This window comes from Schistocerca piceifrons, chromosome 3, assembly GCF_021461385.2.
Source record: "Schistocerca piceifrons isolate TAMUIC-IGC-003096 chromosome 3, iqSchPice1.1, whole genome shotgun sequence".
Classification (NCBI taxonomy): domain Eukaryota; kingdom Metazoa; phylum Arthropoda; class Insecta; order Orthoptera; family Acrididae; genus Schistocerca; species Schistocerca piceifrons.
In genome coordinates, this window is record NC_060140.1 from 57,531,869 (window position 1) to 57,552,973 (window position 21,105).

At 43.1% G+C, this 21,105-nt stretch overlaps 1 protein-coding gene across 1 annotated transcript in view; it reads left to right on the top strand.

Annotated features, from left to right (window-relative positions):
• LOC124788385 (calcitonin gene-related peptide type 1 receptor) overlaps positions 1-21,105 on the top strand; it is a 299,112-nt gene that overhangs the window by 137,155 nt on the left and 140,852 nt on the right. Inside the window, exon 3 of the mRNA XM_047255651.1 lies at positions 1,753-1,859. Within this exon, the coding sequence (XP_047111607.1) occupies positions 1,753-1,859 (107 nt within the window). The remainder of the gene's footprint in view (positions 1-1,752; positions 1,860-21,105) is intronic.

Sequence of the window (21,105 nt, forward strand, 5' to 3'; positions counted from 1 at the left end):
TTCATACTCCCAAATTTATCTGAATCCAAAAATTGTGAACATACTGTATACTCACGAGCCGCCATTGTGTATAGATACATAGATTGTGTTAATAATAATTTCGTGTCGCTCCGATAGCTGGAGTTTGAAGACTAAAACTATGCAAAAAGTTGTCATTGAAGCTACTATCTTCACGGATCCAGCAGCTGGAGAGATTTCTTCGATACCCCATATACCAACGCTCACAACCAATTTCACTCTTCCTTTTAAACGACTTCAATTCCGAATCAAAGTATCGTTTGCTGTAACAATAAACAATTGTCAAGGTGGGAGAGGGAGGGAGTCGGGAGGAGATGGGCAGAGAGGTATGGGAGGAAGGAGGTGGACAGAGAGAGAGGGGGTGGGGGCGGGAGGAGGAATTGGTCACAAAGAGTGAGAAGAAGGAGATGGACGGAGAGAGACAGAGAGAGGAGGAGATTAGGACGTACGTTCAGTTCCCATACATATTTAGCAATTACGAAGCAATGCCGGCTACGTTAAATTATACACACAAACGTTCCTCGTCAATAAATCTATTTTTTACTGAAAGACGCATCAAAATCCCTACAGTAGTTATTGAAATTAGCTGTAACTTCTGAACAGAGAAACGCCGTGGTGAACTTTAATTTATACTTGGTGTTTCCATGAGACGGTGCAAAAGTGTAACAAGACATTGAGAATGCTTCTCTGAACAATTTGAGGTAGGGGACCTGGGGTCGGAGAAACACAGTTACTGAGATATGGAAGTAATCTTGTCTAACGTTTTGTCTAGCATTACTGTTTTGCAACTTGTTGGAAACTACCATGCGTACAGGTTTACACGTAATGTCCAGTTTATTTACATGTACATACTTTATTTCCTGCAAGGGAACAAGGTAGGCGAGCCTAATTAATAGGAATTCAGGATGTAAATTTTGTTTACTTTACTCGTCCGTTAGGTGGCTCTGTTACAGCGTATTTACATTGTCCCATGACAGAACGCACTATGAGTCAACAACATGACCGTACACCGCCTCACCACCTCAATTCACTTCCTCAACGCTGTATTTACTAGTCTTTGGATTGGAAGGGGAGGTCCTATTCGATGGCTGCGAGCTCACCTGATCTGGCTCCCCTTGATTATTTCCGATGGGGATATCTAAAGTCACTTCCGTATGATATCCCAGTGGATACGGAGATGTAATTAGATGCTGCCTGTGAAGAGATTCGAAACACGCCAGGGATATTTGTCAGGACACATCAGAATGCTGCTCGCTGATGTCGTGGTTGCATTGAGATCGACGGCTGTCAGCTTCAACAATTTTGTAAGACACAGTACAAATGCTACGTTCATTTAGTCAGTGATAGTATTTGCAGTTAACTGTAGCTTATATAAGCGAAAAAGTACAGAGTAATGTGATTTTATTCTTATTATTTCCTTAATCTGGCTTCTCCGATCCCAGGTTGCCTACATCAAATTGTTCGGTGCAACATCCTCTGCGTCCTGTTGAATTCTTGCACGCTCTTGCGGAAACACCCTGCATAGTATGTAGCGTATACGTAGAAGGTGGTGAGCATGAATTACTAATTCACATCCATATTAAAAAAAAAAATATTTGGGCAGCATCTAGGTATACTTGTATAAAAACGTATAACGTAATTCTGAAATAATTCGTTCCGTATCATTACTATCAACCACTCAAATGATGCAAGGAGCATCAAAGTAACTGAGTAACGGGTCACGTGGTTTCGCAGGGACGGCGCACCGGCACTGCGAGAGCAACGGCACGTGGTTCCGACACCCTGAGACGGGCGCCGGCTGGTCCAACTACACCACCTGCGTCAACCTGGACGACCTCAACGTGAGTGCCGCCCGCAGCCAGTCTGCCTGCCTGCCTGCCAGCCACCCAGCAGAGCCTACGCTGCAGTATTTGGTGTCACTATCGGTCGCGCAGTAGCGCCGGTTGTGTCTGTCGCTATGGGCAATAGCAGCCACTAAAACTGCAACACCCAAAGACGGCGTCTGCAACAAATGTCAGTTTGTCATAAAGTGCACATCGAAGTCCTCAGCATTCCACTGAAGCCGCATAAGATAGGCTTCGATAACACCATCTACATACCCTGTGTAAAGAGAGATTACACAGAACGCTTCTAGTTCGCATTTGAATATACGTTGGTCGCGAGGATATCGTTTTACGCTTGGTGTAACAAGAAAAATGTTAACTACAATGGTCCGCGATGGTTCTGCTCCCATTGGTCAGGATTCCACCAGTGTCATACGAATACGGAATCGACGGGTTATATCAGGCTCATAACACCAAGCGGTCTCATTTCTCCCACGCGGCTAGCATATGAGAGGACGAACATACTGAACGCTTGGCCGCGTGTTATTGTACAGCCTCGAAACTGTAAACGGGACTGTACCGAGAATCGTATCCACGTGGACAGTGTGACTACATCTGGAGCGCCAGGGACTATTAGGACGAAGAACACGGCTAGCTCTTCCCTTGACGCGGCATAACAGAGACGTTCCGACAGCTGTTCTCCCAGAGATAACAGTGGACGGAGCAGTGGCACCACATCATCTTTTGAGACGAGTCCCAGTTCCTTGTACTGTACCTCCACGGACGTATCCATGTGTGGAGGCTTCAAAGACAACGAATGTTGCCAGAGTGCATTTCCCATCGTCATATGTAATCGCGACCTGTAGAGATGGCATAAACTGCCACTACCTTGCAAGAAACCCTCCGCCCCACCCCTCCTCCACTCGTATTAAACCTTCAGAAATGTTTCTCCTTAACTGGTGAGTCCGCCGGCCGTTGTGGCCGAGCGGTTCTAGGTGCTTTAGTCCGGAACCGACCTGCTGCTACGGTCGCAGGTTCGAATCCTGCCTCGGGCATGGATGTGTGTGATGTCCTTAGGTTAGTTAGGTTTCAGTAGTTCTAAGTCTAGGGGACTGATGCCCTCAGATGTTAAGTCCCATAGTGCTCAGAGCCATTTTTGAACTGGTGAGTCCGTAGATGGTGGTATGTAACTGGCCACGCTTTCCCACCGGAGTTTTGTGATGACTAAGCCAGTCCGTCCTCGAACTGACTTTGCGAGCCACAGCGTACGAATTCTTTCTTCCTATTATGTGAAGATGCTTTTCTGGTTTTATGTCCCTTTGTAAAGCCGTAGCGACGCCATCGGATTATAAAAGAGTAGTAGTACTGTATCGTTATATGTAATGAAGTGGAAAAAAGTTTTTGGTGCAAATGACTTTTACACAGGATGTCATTATGGTGCGTTTATTTAAGAAACACCATATTATGAACTTGACCAGATTGATTATAAGCTACCTAATAATGGTACAAGTCCATGGTCTGCCAAATGACTAAATCGAAAGGAATCCTGTCGACGACTACCGACTATGGCGCACAGTATGTAACCTGAGCGTAGAATCGGTAAAGTTCTTATTAGATCGTACTTCTTCGGTTATGCCAAAGTTATTCATTTATAAATATAAACGTTTCCTGGTATAGCAAAATTGCTGGAAGATAGTATTTTGACCCGCAGACTCCTCCTAATATCTGAGTGTCAAAAGGCAACTTTTGTTAGCAAATGTGTATTTGTAACAACTACTTGATTCGCGCCAGAATAAATGTACTTTTCCTATGCATCTCTTTTCTCACGTCGCGAGCGATTTCAGCCTCGGCACCTCGTCCCACTGGCTCTGAAAGCGTCAGATGGTCAGCCGCCTGTGTTAACCAGTATGGAACTTACCGATCGCTCCTTACTCCGTATGTACTGCAGCGCTCGTACATTCACTTCACGTATATGAAACATCAAAATTGAAAATAAAGTAAAATGCTCTCTTATCTGCAAATGAGAGGTGCCCTAAAATCTGGACAACTTGATCAATTTTATGTGGCAGAACTGGTAATTTGGACACTTGTCACATTTCTCACATGTTAAGGCCCGTGGCTGTGCCGCTCTTGTAATGTCTCAGTGACTAACTTTCAACAAAATAAAGCTAGACTGCACGTAGTCGTTGCCGCCCTGCACTGCCTCCCTACAGAGAGCGTTCCACCGTTGCCGTGTCTACCTCATTCTCTACATCTCATACCCGCTGGAAACATCCGGTCACCGATTGCTGATAGAATCGCAAGCAACCATTCGGCAGCTCAGTAAGCCGTGATACCCAAGCTAGTTATAGCAGCTATTGTGCCCAAGGGGCAAGCTCTCTGTGCTAAATTTCGGACCCTGTACACACTGGAAACACTTGCCAGCTGCCTATGTTTCAAAACGGACACGTTCACAGTGGGACAACTAGGCTCATGACCTACACATGATAGAAAAAAGGTGCGCGCCCCGACTGTTGTCTCACGAACTCGTGTGTAGATTGCACTGGTGCACACGTGGCCTGTAATGCAGTGTACTTTCAGTCTGAAGGCGGTATCATTCTTATCTTGACAGGTGACTGTAAACGGTGAATCGGGCAACAAGATGTTTGTCACATATTGTTTGAGTGTCCCGATTGATATATGATAGCGGTGCTGACTAGTTGTCAGAGTAAAATAACATAGGTAGCCCTTAAGAAGACCGAGTTATGATATTTTTTGACAGGTATAACGGCGTATATCGGCGTAAAACTAAGATACTACCAATATATTATCCGAAATTGTTGGCTACGAAATGCCTGCTCGTGTCTTCACTTTTGTAAATTTGTTTCCTACTACCTTAATAGTATTATTAACAAGTTCGTATCTAATTGCATGCATATATTTGCACGTTTCTGCTGGATAGTTATTTTCGTACCATGCGACTGTGTCACACGGAATAAACGGCTCCTTCATTATTGCAGTGATTTCCCCTTATCGCTTCAGGTAATTGCCGGGATGGTTCGCTTGAAAGGACATGGGCGACTTCCTTCCCCATTCTTCCCTAATCCGACGGGACTGATGACCTCGCTCTACGGACCCCTCTCCCGCATCAACCAACCAACCATTATTGCAGTTAACTCACAAACAATTATCTGCACGAAAAGTCTGAAGAATGTTTTGGGAGCTATTCGGAAATGTGATCACCATTTTTTTCCGCAAATTCGCAAATAAGTTTGTATACAAGGTTTAAATTGCCCTGAATATTATTGCTTTTTTTTTCCTCGTGAAATGCTGCCGACCTATCCAAGCTATATACAGAGAACTCTAGAACTGTTCTGCTGCATGTCGCCCACTCACACACACTCTCCCCTTAACTACTGTACCACAAACTCCACGTTGATATAAGAGATTCATGCAAATGAATTAAATCGATATTCTTCAGATGTATAGGATAGCATCCTATTGGTTGGTGAAACCGATGGAATATAGTTTAAATGAAAGATCGCTATTAAAAAACACATCCCACCACTTGATGCCCAACGTCGTCTCCACGAAGTGATGATGCGCCCGTCAGCTGTCAAACCACATGTAGTTGTCAGTTTTGGCCACACAAGCATGAGGCAGCCTCATCCCTTTCGTACTTGACACCTGAGAAATTTCTTTCGAAATTGTGTTCACCTAGACACCATCTCTGGTGGAATGATGCATAGCTGCGATGCCAAGTTAGAGGTTCACTGCCAAGAGAGATTTTTCAATGCTTCCTAGAATAGCACAGGACGCATTCTCCCAGCAGTCCTAAAGGGACAGCTTGTCCATCACTGAATTCGCCTGTAAAACTGCTGTTGTTCCCAGTGTGGGAGCACCGCCTCCCTTTTTTCTGCAGAGGAGATTTCAGGGGCCAGAAACTATTTTGTAAACACCACAATATCGCACTAGTAGTTAAACACTGCAAAAGTTGGCTACAAGTCACCAAATTCATACAAGACTCTCAAGAATATTGAGAACGAGGAACATATTTACCAGTGTAACTACAATAAAATATTACAATTGCTGCTGCAGTCTGACACCGATCGATATACAGATAGTGTCTCCTCTTGATGACTCAGATTCTATAGCACACATAATTTTCCACATAAAAATTATTCTCGTACCCTCACAGTTATCGATGTGCTGAATATGTATGTCCTGCATGATAGTACACACACTCATTTTCTCTGGTCATGAAACAATATAAGCCACAGCATCATTATACTTCAATATATACACATCTTACACAAACAGTGCAGTTATCTCTTATATCTCTACAGTACCAGAAAAAATTATGGTATGCTATACTCACACCAGCTATATGTCTCTCCTCAGTCCTAGGAAACTATCTGATGAAGTCTTCGAATCAGGGCTTCTGGAACGTGCTGCATCCTGCGGAGATCCTCTCAAGCAAGTGTTATGGACAGGTATCTGGCACTATGTGATAATTAATACCACACCTGCAGATGTAATGCTTGTACAAATCATCATATTGCACCAATAATTAAACCCTGCAAAGTGGCCTGCAGATCGTCAAATATGGAAAGACACTTACTTAATTGCACCACTGTGCCTCTGTGGCCTGGAACTTGAATATTAAAGCGTGAAACCTATCTCCAATGCAGCAATGTATCACCGCATACTGTGTAGATGCTGTATACATATAATTCGTATCGTGCGCCTTACAAAATCCCCCTTTTGCATCATTCGTATAGCTATCTGCCCCCAGACACCTGTACATATACCGCGAAGACAGACAGTGTAAGCACACTTACTGTAGATATACTTCTCACTGTACAAGATATTTCCCACGAGGGCCGGCGGTCATCAACTCTCGATGTGTGACCATAGCGCCCTCAGTGGACTGAAGTCACTCTCAGAACTCATGTGCAAAGAGGGTCTCGTTTGCCCTCGGCAAAAACGCATTACTGTGTCTGGTTCAGACCAGCTTGCTTGCATGTATGTTTTCTACAAACATCTCCAGCCTCTGAGATTACAAGATCATATAATTTCGCATGGTTTTCCCAGAATATCATACCATTTCCGCGGTACTTCTCGATTTCAAGCACATAGTAGCATCACTTGCATAGCAGTATCGGTCATGCAATATAATTCCAAAGATTTAGACTGGAAATCATTTCTGTAGAAACCTGTAACATTAGTCAGGTGGAGCATACTGTAAATCACTAAGTCACTAGAATCGTATCTCATCTGCGAAGACCTTTATGCGAAAACGCGAAAAACATTGAGGAAACTGATATTTTCACTCAAGAATACCGATGTCGGTGATGCAACAGATTCCAAACCATCCCTATAATTTAAAAAGTGAGTTAAGGTGTTTCTTATGTTTAAAGAACCATAAAACGTGTCTCCCACCTATCTTTCACCTGCTAGATGCACACACTACAGTCGATGTTCTCTCAACCAAATAAAGGCGCGAATTGCGAATAAGCAGTCAACAAGACAAGGTACATGGGAGGGAATAATAGTGCCGGCCGCTGTAGCTGAGGGATTCTAGGCACTTCAGTCCAGAACTGCGCTGCTGCTACGGTCGCAGGTTCGAAACCTGCCTTGGGCATGGTTAGGTAGGTTTAATTAGTTCTAAGTCTTGGGGACTGACGACCTCAGATGTTGAGTCCCATAGTGCTTAGAGCAATTTGAGCCATTTGTCCAGCGCAAACTCGCGTCCATATTGAATATTCTCAAATTTCCATGCGATCATGAAAACAACCCAACACATACAAAGTATTAGGTCGCTATTCGGCCATCTAGAGGACGACACGGTTAAGTTAGCAACATTCCTGCATCCCAAAAGGTCTCTGCACCCAGATACCTACTACCGTAAGCCAGAAACGTGAATCATTCCCACCAGAGGCCACCGGCGCTGCGCAGCATGCATTATCGATCAGATAATGATTCTGGGAAACCGGTTACATATATATTTTATCGCTGTATTTCGATTAAATATTATGATGATGGTCTCAATTCGACGACATTCGTCAGTGAGCGAAGTATCGGAAATACACCCTTCACCCTGCTGGCGGCTGTGGCTCTGGGAATAGAAATATCTGTACCATTCTTATGACTTGCCACACTCTTCCCTTTTCTGTCAAAGTATTCCACGTCAAATCCACACATGCCTTACGACAGACATAGGCATTTCTCTGCACATGTCGGAACAAACACATACTTTATAAGCCTGATGCTCAAGGCGAATTTATCACACATCTCCCCCCACCCCTTCCCTAATAATACTTGGCCGACAACTGATTGCTGCCGATACGAAATCATACCGACCAAAAATCAGTGATGGGTGAACACGTCTCATAAGTTTTTCTTGCGAGTGGTACCACTGTGTCTTAGGAAGAGAGCCGCAATCGTATTACTAACCGCCAGATGTTAAAAAGAAAACAGATCGCAACAACTACTGTATGTTACCATCACAAGCGGTCTTGGATCTTCAGGAGCATACAATTATCCACTTTAAAAGCTATACTGGCTTTACAAATCTACGTGTGGCATTAACTCTGAATGAAGGGTTTTTCTTTTTTCATACAAATACTATGACACTGAATATAGACGGTGATCGCCTGAGTGTATTGTATCAGACCAACATTGCGGTTACATGTCGCCGACGGTGCAACCTCGCAATAAAATTACCGAATTTTGAAACTGATTCGGCTAAGGAGCGGTGTATGAAACCGGTATTTTCATCCCCTCATTCTGCCGCCGCTAGATATTTCTGCAGTATTTGTAATGCACTCTCTCTCGATGCCATGTCAGAGGTTTGGTGATATATCGATTGGATTATAGGGAATTTTGCAAAAACAGACACAATGTCTGATGGGATAGCATCAATCAGTGATTGTATAATGTTTCTTATAATCCGTCCTGATTACAAAATTTTTTATTCATATGACCGGTTTCGGTTCATTCAGAATCATCTTCAGATCTGCTGTTTCAGTGACAGGAGAACCCATCCAAATCCAGCAACTTTCACGGATTATAAGAAACATTATAGGGAATGGTTGATTGAGAAGGATCACAAACAGTAGTAGATGGTGTGCCGATTAAGGTTGTAAGAAATCTACCCTAGCTTTCCTAATGTCTAGTGCTATGCTTTCGCTAGAAATGCTGTCTGGGATTTGTAATCAAGTCTTTCCATTCAACCACATACCTGCTTTGGATCCAATGGAGAAGTTCTTTAATGATTACAGCCACTAGTGAATCATATTTGAAGGGCTTATTTCAGTAGTGGTACGTTACCTCCACTTTTCTGTCTGTAATGCTTCTGACATTAATGGTCTATACACACAGAAAGAAAGGTTCATCTCTAGCAAGAAGCCATATGCTTGAATATTTCTGGTATGACAACTGCAGATTTTTCTGTTCTCATTTTACTTTAGGACTCTGTATTTTAGAGTGAATAAAAATGGACATGTACCACTATTGAAATAAGCCCTTCATTTGAGACCCTCTCATATCTCGAAACGAGTCACCTTTCTTGAACCAATCTTCTACAGTAGAGTTCCAACCTGGTTTTAGGTAGACCATATACATCTTGCTACTGCCCCTCTGACTCTACACTACCATCCCTGCAGCTTTGCGTATGTAATCGTTCCAATGTAAGTGAGAACTGAGAAGAAGTCGGAGAAAGCTATGTGTACCACCTTTTGTAACCATTGTAGGCTAAGATGAGTTACTGTGGCAGAACTGTGTTTTGACCATTCGATGGAAACAGGAACTGGGAGAAGGACGAGGATTTGCTACTGCACTGTGGTGCGTCCCAAAACTACATCCATGTACCAGAGATCTGCGTCCCTTAGGGCCCATTATCGTCTATCACCTCCAAATGCTACCTTCGTTATTCTGTACCACCCATCAGAGAAAAATTACTAACTATAAAAGCTCCACTAACTTCATCCAGTAGAAAACTTGATAAGATTTTTACCGCATCTCTCTCCTGCATACATAAAAAATAAATACCGTTTGTATGCTGCCATCGAGCACATTTGACGATCCTGTTAAATATACAGCTATTGATCCATTCCATGTACCAGTGTATAGGTGCATCACGTGTATTCTAGGAGGATGACTATCTCCAACAATCTATACTATAAGTCGAAGACACCCTCCCTGTGACCCTGTGTCATTGTTTGAAACATTGTTTCTTTTTCTACTGTAACACTGCCATACATTTTGTTTCTTCGGCTAGGACTTCGAGATCTGTGTCAGGTTCTAAACTGACATTAACACGTTCTGATCCATTGGTTCTCACAGAAAACTAGACGTGGCATGGTATAAGTCATATTGTTACTGCTGTTACCATAACACACCACACACACTGGATTATTTTAAATAAAAGGCAGTTACAACATACGGAAACTGGAAGAGTTTCGCGGCGTTGTGGAGAGTTTTCAAACTGCTGTCCGAAGGTGATTGACAACCTCTACATTTAAACTCATCTGTCACAGTGACGGAATAGCTGATGGCTCTGCGTTCTGTTGCGAGTGATTCCTCATATTGCAGTCATGTAGGCGATCAATGTTTCAGTGCTAACCATCCACAGTTGTTGCTTCTCCAATAAAACTCTTTCTCCAACCCAAACTAGGGATGTCAGTCAGTCATAATGTGGTAATCAACAGTGTACCAGTGGACGGATTGTATGGAAAAGACACCATCGATGTACTGTAATGATAAACATCACGATGCACACCATCTACTACTGTTTCTAATCGTTCTGAATCAACCATCGCCGATAACCCAATCGATATATCACCGAACCTCTGACACTACATAGAGACAGAATGCGTTACAAATAGTGGAGAAATATCTAGCAGTAGCAGTGTGAGGGGGGTTGCAAATATCGGTTTTATACCACGCTCCTTAGCTGAATCACTCTCAAGATTCGGTAATTTTATTACGAGGTTGCACCGTCCGCGACATGTAACTACACTGTTGATTTGATACAATACACTGCAGCGAACACCGTCTATATTCAGTGTCATGGTATATGTCTGGAAGAAAAAACACTTCATTCAGAGTTAATGCCACACGCAGATTTATAAAGCCAGTTTAGCTTTTAAAATAAATAATTGTGCGCACCTGTAGAACTAAGACCTCATGTGATGGTAACATACAGTAGTTGTTGCGATTGGATTTTTTTTTAAATCTGGCTGTTAGTGATATAATTACACCTCTCTTCCTAAGACACAGTGGTACCACTCGCAAGAAAAACTTATGAGACCTGTCCACCCATCGCTGATTTTCGGTCAGTATTATTTCATATTGCCAGCAATCAGTGATTGGCCAAGAATTATACTCAGTACGGTGGGCGGGGGGGGGGGGGGGGGTGGATGTGTGATAAGTTCGGCTTGAGCATCAGATATATAAAGTGTGTGTGTGTGTGTGTGTGTATGTGTGTGTGTGTGTATGTGTGTGTGTGTGTGTGTGCGTGTGTGTGTGTGTGTGTTCCGACATGTGCAAAGGAATTGCCTATGTCTATAGTAAGGCAGGTGTGGATTTGCGTGGATTACTTTGACAGAAAAGATAAAAGTGTGCCAAGTCATAAAAATGGTACAGATATTTCTATTTCCAGAGCCACGGCGGCGAGAAGGGTATATTTACGATACTTCGCTCACTGTCGTGATCGTAATATTTAATTGTAAGTAGTGTGATAAAATATATACGAGACCAGTTTCCTAGAATGATTCTCTGACTGGGGGTGCATGCCGCGCAGCACCGGTGGCCTGTGGCGGGAACGACCCACGTTGGTGGCTAATGGTAGGAGCTGTCCAGATGGAGACGCCTGCTGGGATGCAGGATTGTTGCTGACTTAACTGTGTCGTCCTCTAGACAGACGAATAACGGACTAATACTCAGTCTGTGTTGGTTAGATTTCGTGATAACATGGAAATTTGAGAATATTCAATATGGACGTGTGTTTGCGCTGGACCATTGTTCCATCGCATGTAAATTATCTGGTTGACTGCTTATTGGCAATTCGCGCCTTTATTTGGTTCAGGGAACATCGATTGTGGTGTGTGCACCTGACAGACAGGTTGAAGACACTTTTGGTGGTTCTTTAGACATGAGAAACACCTTAGTTGACTTTGTAAATTATAGGGATGATTTGGAATCTGTTATATTACCGACATCAGTATTCACGAGTGAAAATATCACTTTCATCTACTTTTTCCTCGTTTTCATGTAAAGGCCTTCGCTGATGGGAAAAGTTTCTAGTTACTCAGTGGTTTCAGTATGCTGCACCTCGCTAAAGTTTCGGGTTTCTCGAGAAATAGTTTCCAGTCCATATCTTTGGAACTAAGTTGCTATGCAAGTGATATTGCTACGTGCTTGATATCAGGAAGTACCACGAAAATGTTATGATGCTCTGGAAATTCATGCAAAATTATACGTGTTCTTGTAATCTCAGAGTCTGTAGATGCGTGTATATCACATGTGAGCAACCAGGTCCAGACCAGTAACAGTAATGAGTTTGTGCCAAGGGGAAACACGTCGGGAGCGGATGACCGCCGAACCTCGAGGGAAATATATAGCGCAGTGAGAAGTACATCTACTGAACATGTGCTTATGCTGTCTGTCTTCGCAATATATGTACAGGTGTCTGGCGGCCGATAACAACACGAATGATGTAAAAGGGGAGATTTTGTGAGGCGCATGATACGAATTGTTGGTTCACAGCATCTACACGGTACGCGGTGATGTATTGCTGTGTAGGAGATCGGTTTCACACTTCCAAGTTATAGGGCACAGTGGCAAAGTGGTGCAATTAAGTAAGAGTCTTTCCGTACTTGACGATCTGCACGGCGCTTTACACGGTTTAATTGTCAGTGGAATATAGTGATCTGTACAAGCATTATGTCCGCAGATGCGGTATTAATTATGACGTAGTGCCTGATGCCTGTCCTTCATAACACTTGCTTGAGAGAATCTTCTTAGGATGCAACATGTTCGAGAAGCGTTGATTCGAAGACTTTGTCAGACAATGTCCTAGGACTGAGGAAAATCGAAACATATAGTTGTGGTGAGCGTAGGCATACCGTAGTTTTATTGGGTGCTGTACAGATATAAAAGATAACTGCACTGCTTGTGTGGGATGTGTATATACAGCAGTGTAATGTTTCTGTGGCTTATGGTGTTGAATGGACAGAGAATGAGTGTGTGTCCTATAATGAGGGACATGTATATTCAGCAAACTGCGAGGATATGAGAGAGATTTTCTCGTGGACAGTTATGTGTGCTATAGCATCTGAGATTCGTTCCAGAACGACAGCTGTCAAGAGGAGACATTAATTGTATACCAATTGGTGTCAGACTGCAGCAGTGATCGTAATATTTAATTGTATTTACACTGGTAAATATGTTCTTGGTTTGCAATGTTCTTGCGACTTTTGCATGTATTTGATGACCTGTAAACAACTTCCTACGGTTTTAGCTGCTAGTGCAACATAGCGACATGTACAAAAGGGTTTCTTGACGCTGAAAGTCGCCTCTGCAGAGAAAAAAGGGTGGACAGTGCTCACACACCGGCATCAGCAGCAGTTTGAGAGGTATATTCAGTGATGGTCAGACTGTCCCGTTAGGTTTGCTAGGAAGAATGCTTCCTGTGCTATTCTGGGAAGCATTACAAACTCTCTCTCGGCACTGGACATGCACCACAGCTATGCGTCATCACGCCTGCAACAGCCCATACGTGAACACGTATCTTGATAGGAATTTCCTGGTGTCAAGTATGAAAAGGGATGCAGCTGCCTCACACTTGTGTGATCCAAACTGACACCTATGCATGATTTGGCAGCAGACGACCACATCCTCACGTCGCGGGTAAGTTGTTGTGCGTTGAGTGGAGGGACATGTTTTTTACTAGCGATCTTTTGTTTAAACTATATTTCATCCAACCTATCGAGAAATAGGATGCTGTGAATTAAAAAGAAAACAACCTCATACATGTGAAGAAAATCGATGTACTTAATTTGCAAAAATTTTTTTATATCAACTTTGAGTTTGCCGTATGGTAGTTAAGGCGAGGGTGTATGTGAATGGGCGACACGGAGCAGTACAGCATATTAAGTACATACTACTAGGTAAATTTGGATAATTTTTATGTAAAACACAGTACAATAGTTTAAGGGGGTGGGTGACAAAGAAGAATGCGCCAGAAATGGCATTCAAAAGCATGTGAAATTAGAAAAGTGTACCAGAAAAAGGTGAGAGCACTTAACTAATTACTTAATTTGGTATCAAAGGCAGTACAATAGTGTAAGGAAATGGGGGTGACATGGAAATCCACTTAACATAACTATAGGTTGAGTCCTGTCAAATTGCCGAACATTAGGTTAAGACATCCAGAGTACAGTGCTGAACATTACTTAATGCAACATGTTTCCCCCACGTAATTACTTGGCAGAAGACTTACACGTTTCCAAACGGCAGAGAATGATGAGCAAGAGGAATACAACCCTCACAAACTGAATTTTTTTATAAATAAACAATACACCCTCGAATTTCCGTTCATGAGACCCCTCCTCTCCACCTCAGAGCTCAGAGCGGCCAATTTCCCGGTAGAGGAGGGGGTGAGCGGGGTGGGCATCGTGTAGCGGGGTTGTGATCGATTTCCTGAAAAATTCTTTAAATAAGCTGTATTCCATACACTGCATTGAATTCCCTAAATTGTTTAAATAAACAATATTCTACACATTGTCTAAATTCTTTCATCAAAATTCCACACACCAAAATCGATTTCCACACTAATTCTTTAACTAAATAAATAAATATAATTCCATACACTCCTAAAATATACAACATTAGAGTCACTGTCTAAATTGTTTAAACAATATTCCATACACTGCATTCAACTTCACTCCAAATGACTCATCAACTGAGTCATTTTGCTGCTGCTGCTGCTGCTGGAAGGGGAGGGTGTTTACCAGGGGGGAGGTTAATTCATTGATCAATTTAATTAGTAACTCAGACCAATAACTCAGACCTGAAAGTGTACTTGTAGCAGTGAGGGGAGAGGATTCCTGATGGGGGAAGGTGGTGTTAGGGGACGGGGGAGCAATAGGTTAAGTATCTGTCAATCAAAAGGAAATATCGTTTTAACAGAACATTAGGTTAAGTACCTGTCAATCAAGGTAGAACAACAGGTTAAGTATCTGTCAATCAAAGGAGAACAACAGGTTAAGAACCTGTAAATCAAAGGAGAACAATGGGTTTTCCCCTAAGTGCATACCTGCTCCTGATGTATTCTACCTGCACTAACAAAATGAACTGGCGCCGCTGTTGTTACACTACTCCTACTTGATCCGCCGCTGCCTTCACTATTTCATATCTCAAAGCCACCCATTCTTCTTCTTCAGTATTTCTTTCCCCTGTTTTTGTCAATTGTTCCCTAATGCTCTCTCTAAAACTCTCTACAATTTTCATTTATCCAGGTCACATACCTTTAAAATGATTCCCCTTAAATTAATTCTGTAAAGGAATACATTACCGGTCTTAAAACTGACTGTAGATATACTGTTTCCATGATATGCAATATCTTATCTCAAGATAAAAATTGGAGACAGACGCTAAACTAAATTAGAAAGTATGCTGATAATGTTTCTTCTTTTTAATTTATACCAAAAAAGAATGTCGAAATGTAGAGTTATATATTCACTTTGAAACCTTAAAACCAATCTTCTAATATCAGAGTAAATGTTGTTTTAATATTGTATAAAATCGTACTCGAATGCTCAGCATGCTATAATTAAATATGAATTATGTTACATAGAATACAACTCACACTACGTATTTACAATCAATGGTGTGGATGACCTGGGAAAAGGTAACTGAATGAAAGGATGATGAACCGTTAATGCAACTGCTTTCACGGCGTTCAGTCAGCCAGGGAGCCCAGTTGCTGTACCTGAAATGAAGTGACAGGAGGTCCACAGAAAATATTCACGGCCCAGTCACATTAGTAATGTCACCACCGTATATTTTCGGCATCAACGTGCAATAACCATTTGACCTGGTAGTCAAGGGAAGACAGGATTCTGTTGCGATTGTAGGTGGGGCCGTAGTCAGTTACTATTGGTTGCCTTTTACAGTTACATACAATTTATTCTAAACCAATAATTCCAAACAATAAATAAAAAGTACTGCAAGTTATTAATGAAGCAATAAACAACTGTGTAAATAATAGTGTTTCCAGTGCATTACAATTTAGCAGATCACCATTAAATACAGATACAAAACATAATGTTTTAAAAGCAAGCCAATGTGATCTGGGCAGAAGGCCTTAGACGCCAGGAATGGCAATAAATTAAGAATTGTTTAAAACTCGCTGCAACTTACAAATTACAGGTATTGAAATATTAAAGTTAAGTCGCCACAAACACAGCAGACGCCATCAGAGGCCAGGAATGGCAGTAAATTAGGTTTTAAAGGCGTACTGCTTAAATACAAATACCAATTTATAATTTTAAGGCAAGTGACCACAATCACAGCTGAAGGCCTTACTCGCCAAGAATGGCAATAAATTAAGAATTGTTTAAGAACTCGCTGAAATTTACAATGTACAGGTATTGAAATATTAAGGTAAGGCGCCACAAACGGGCGGCCGTTGTGGCTGAGCTGTTCTAGGCGCTGCAGTCTGGAACCGCGAGACCGCTACGGTAGCAGGTTCGAATCCTGCCTCGGGCATGGATGTGTGTGATGTCCTTAGGTTAGTTAGGTTTAACTAGTTCTACGTCTAGGGGACTAATGACCTCAGAAGTTGAGTCCCATAGTGCTCAGAGCCATTTTTCTTAAAGCTTGCTGGATCCGGTTTACGATGACGTCGTGCCCCCTCGAGACCACTGCGCTTCCATCCAGCACTCGATGCATGGCACCAGTGGTCCCAGTGTGTTCTTGCCCAGTGTGGACCTGGCTTCTCCTGTGTTCCCTATCGAACTCGACACGGCAAAAACAACCATGTCGCCCCAAAGATTGGGCAACAGTTACTACATACCAATAACAGCCACGAAACAGCGAAACCGAATGGCGACAGTCAACACGAAAAGAAGACAAAACAACTGCAACCATGCCAACTAAACGATGCTGTCTGGCCTCCAACAGAGCAGAAACCCACAAACAGCACCAACGCGAGCCGCAGCATTGCTCAAACCACTAATAGACGACAGGGGCAAGCACTAGTAGTGGAGGGTATATGAAGCGTACCGTTGGCACACAGAAAACGGTGCAGTCGATGTCATAATACAGAGAGGAAGCAATTTATATGATGTGCAAAAGGTCATTTCCACTGGGATTTGGGGCAAGGTTGGAAGCATTTCTGAAACAGCTAAGTCTGTAAACTGTTTGCATTAACCATCGTTAAAGTATACGAGGCGTGGCAATATGGCGCTACCTGAAACCGTCACAGAGGCACCTGTAGTGCACCATGGCCCATAGATGACAGGGCTGAGCGACAACTGCAGAGATATGTGAGGGCGAACAGACATAAAACTGCTGAGCAACCGAGTGCCCAGGTGAACCAAGTGGTTACCAAGAGTGTCTCTGCAACCACCATTCAGCAGATGTTTCTGCGTATGGACCACCATAGTTAATGAGTAGTAGGTAAAGGGGGGGGGGGTATGATACAACTCTCCATTGTTGCCAGATTTCTTCAGCATCGTGGTAATTGGTTCAAATGGTTCAAATGGCTCTGAGCACTATGGGACTTAACTTCCGAGGTTATCAGTGCCCTAGAACTTATAACTACTTAAACCTAACTAACGTAAGGACATCACACACATCCATGCCCGAGGCAGGATTCGAACCTGCGACCATAGCGGTCGCGCAGTTCCAGACTGTAGCTCCTAGAACCGTTCGGCCACCCCAGCCGGCATCGTGGCAATTCCCAACCTATACTCCCTTGGGGGTAGATATGGCAACAACCCACTTCTGTCCCATTCCCAAATTACCCTCTGCTCCACCACTTGCGCCCGCATCTCGTGGTCGTGCGGTAGCGTTCTCGCTTCCCACGCCCGGGTTCCCGGGTTCGATTCCCGGCGGGGTCAGGGATTTTCTCTGCCTCGTGATGGCTGGGTGTTGTGTGCTGTCCTCAGGTTAGTTAGGTTTAAGTAGTTCTAAGTTCTAGGGGACTGATGACCATAGATGTTAAGTCCCATAGTGCTCAGAGCCATTTGAACCATTTGAAATCCACCACTTCCACCTACCCTCCCCACTTCACCATCTCCTCCCTCAATTGTGAACTCGTGGGAAAAAGACTCGGTCAGTGCTGAGCTGCTGGAGGAAGGATGTAAGGTACTGTCTTGGGAACTGTGTTCATTTATTTATATGTGTATTATCGTGTTGGAAAAAAATTCAAATTTTTGGCCGAGAAACAAAACTGAGGATTATGCTAAAGTCTCGCTGCTTGAAATTCAAAGAAAGACAACTGCTTCAGACATGTGGGACGACAGGAAAACCCTCTCATGAAAAAACGAATATGATGATATGAAATGAGTGGTAAACTCAAACTACAAATTTCATTTTTTTAAAAAATGATTAATTTAATTAATGAAACTGATGGGAAATGTATTCAAATGTTGAGATTTTATTTTTGGATAGAGCGGAGTTTAATAAATATGTCACTTGTACACCTATAACTCTGGACTGTGTCCATAGCTTCATAGTTGGTGGTTGGAAAGGTGAGATGATGGACGAGATTACAGGGAATACATTTTAGGATATAATGATAATGCAAGAGGATGGACCAAGGATGCATTTCACTACTCATTGAGCTAGAGCTGTTTGGGTTTCTTGAAACGGACATTGAGTCCACAGTGCAGAAGACAGCTTTGTCCTAGTCCACTACCCCAGACTGAATGTACCAGAGGTGCTCGCCTTGTTGAAAGGGGCTCGACTGAGAACACTTGAAATGTGTTTTGTGCCCTATACGATCACGCGCGCACGCGTGTGTGTTAACCTTTCTGTGTATTCTAATCCACAATAGCACTCGAAATAGGCGGGAACCGGTCCTGCAACCGCTGCTGAAGGAAGTGCCTCCTACCAGTCTACAAGGAGCTTGTGCACAGATATGTGCTACGAAGGGATAGGTCAGCAAACTATCACTGAAGTGTAGGAAGAGTAGCCTCGTAGTGATTTGCAAGAGAAACAGCTGCTGAGGAAGTTGTGCACACACTTGTACATACATGTTAAGAAGAACAGGACAGCAAACTGCCACTGAAGTGTAAGAAGGCCAATACATACCATCACTACTGACGGAGAATGATTCATTGCTTTAAGTACACATCGAAATTGTGCAGAAAGCTACCACTCATAAACAACAGATCATAATACACCACATGTACAGTGAATTGAGAAAAATTACCGTAATAACACAACATTCGAAAAAACCGATCACCAAAGAACTGCTACAGTCGCAGCTTCGAATCCTGCCTCGGGCATGGATGTGTATGGTGTTCTTAGGTTAGTTAGGTTTAGGTGTTCAAAGTTCTGGGGGACTGATGACCTCAGCAGTTAAGTCCCATAGTGCTCAGAGCCATTTTTGAACCAAAGAGCTCGCCAGGAGAGAGTGGCATAAGCTGCACCTGTGTTCACCTTCATATGTGGATTCAGATTAAGCAGCTTAGAGCCAGTTTTATCTCTACCCCTACCACGACCTCCTCCTCTCTCTTCCCCCCCCCCCCCTAGCCACCCCCAATAGATATGGATACTTCTTATCCAGGCGTTCAAACCTGTTTCTGATGGTAAACAATGAGATCCATCTGCTGACATTGATATACTGCTTTTAGTTTTCAGAAATCACTCACAGTCGGAGAAAGAATCAAGAACAGGAATCTTTCTGCAAGATGATAAATATACTTCTCAGAAGGCCTCTCTGGAACAATTTTTCTGAAAGACTCTCCCTGCTGGAAGAATAGCGAAATATCTGACTGTTCGTCATGCATGAATAACTGAAAGGTTAACAGTATTGTGCTTTCAAACGTTGTGGATGTATCTGCGCTGTTTGATGCTCCTCACTGCTGATACATCTGTTCCCTTGTACCTATGCCGGCTGGAAACTTTTCAGCTGAAATGTGGTCTCCTTTGCGTACCGCATTTCGTCAGATTTAGTATTATGAATTAAAAAAGAATTATTTCTTGTTAACGTTTCCCAGAGCAATTTTTGTGCACAGTGGCATCCCTTTAGCTGGCGTGTCCGACAGGTCAGAGCTACTGTTTTACGAATCTCACTGCTGATAGCTATACCCGCCATTGACTCTCATTCGTTGGATTTAATATCGCGTGAGAGATATTCACAATACCGCTTTCTAAAAATAAAAAAATAAAAAAATCAGGAACGGTGCGTCGCTGCATACTCTAGTCCACAAGAACTTGACGGCGGAATTACTCAAACACCCTCCCTAAACGTGCTTTCAAATTGTGTGCGAAGGTTGCCCAGCAAACGCGTGAGAAACAACGCCTGCGTCCCACGTGGCGGCCGAAGAGAGACCCCTCAACTGCCTGGTGAGTGATGCCTGCGGCTGGCTAACTGCCTAGGCACGTACGGCGCCCAGGCTCGCAGTTAGGCGTTCCCTATACCAACTATCAAAACCCTCCACTTCCTAACACAATTCTCTTGATAAAAACATTCGATGACACTGCCTACCTATTCCACTATGCATTCTGCAGCCCTAGTTCTCTGAACGATACTCTCTGTCGATTTCATTCTATTCCACTGTCCGAGAATGCTCGCCAATAGTTAATTCACAATACGGTCTTCGAAAACCACATGCAATACGAAAATGTCTAAAATTACAGATCTTATTACCTACCATCACCCTAAATTGTCCTGAGAAATAGTCACACACTCTCCAAATTGTCATCAAACAGCAGACCCCCTCCATCCAATCCACCGCCCCCCCCCCCCCTTCAAACTAAACATTCTGAGCCTTATACCCAGTGCTAATATCTGAAATCAATCAAATCATGGAAAGATCGAAACGAAGAAATGTAATAAAAACAACACCCAGAACAGTGGAGGTGGCTGCACTGTCAGAGGATCAATTAAATAAGTTCACAATTAGAGAGGTAGAGGGCACTGGGAGAGGCAAGCTTCCATCCTCCTCCCTCCGTCCCCTCCCCTAACCCTCACGTTCGTTTCTGTGGTCTGCTTGCTTCTTTTAACTTGCCGCTGGTGGTAACAAAGAGGCAGAGGTTTTGCATT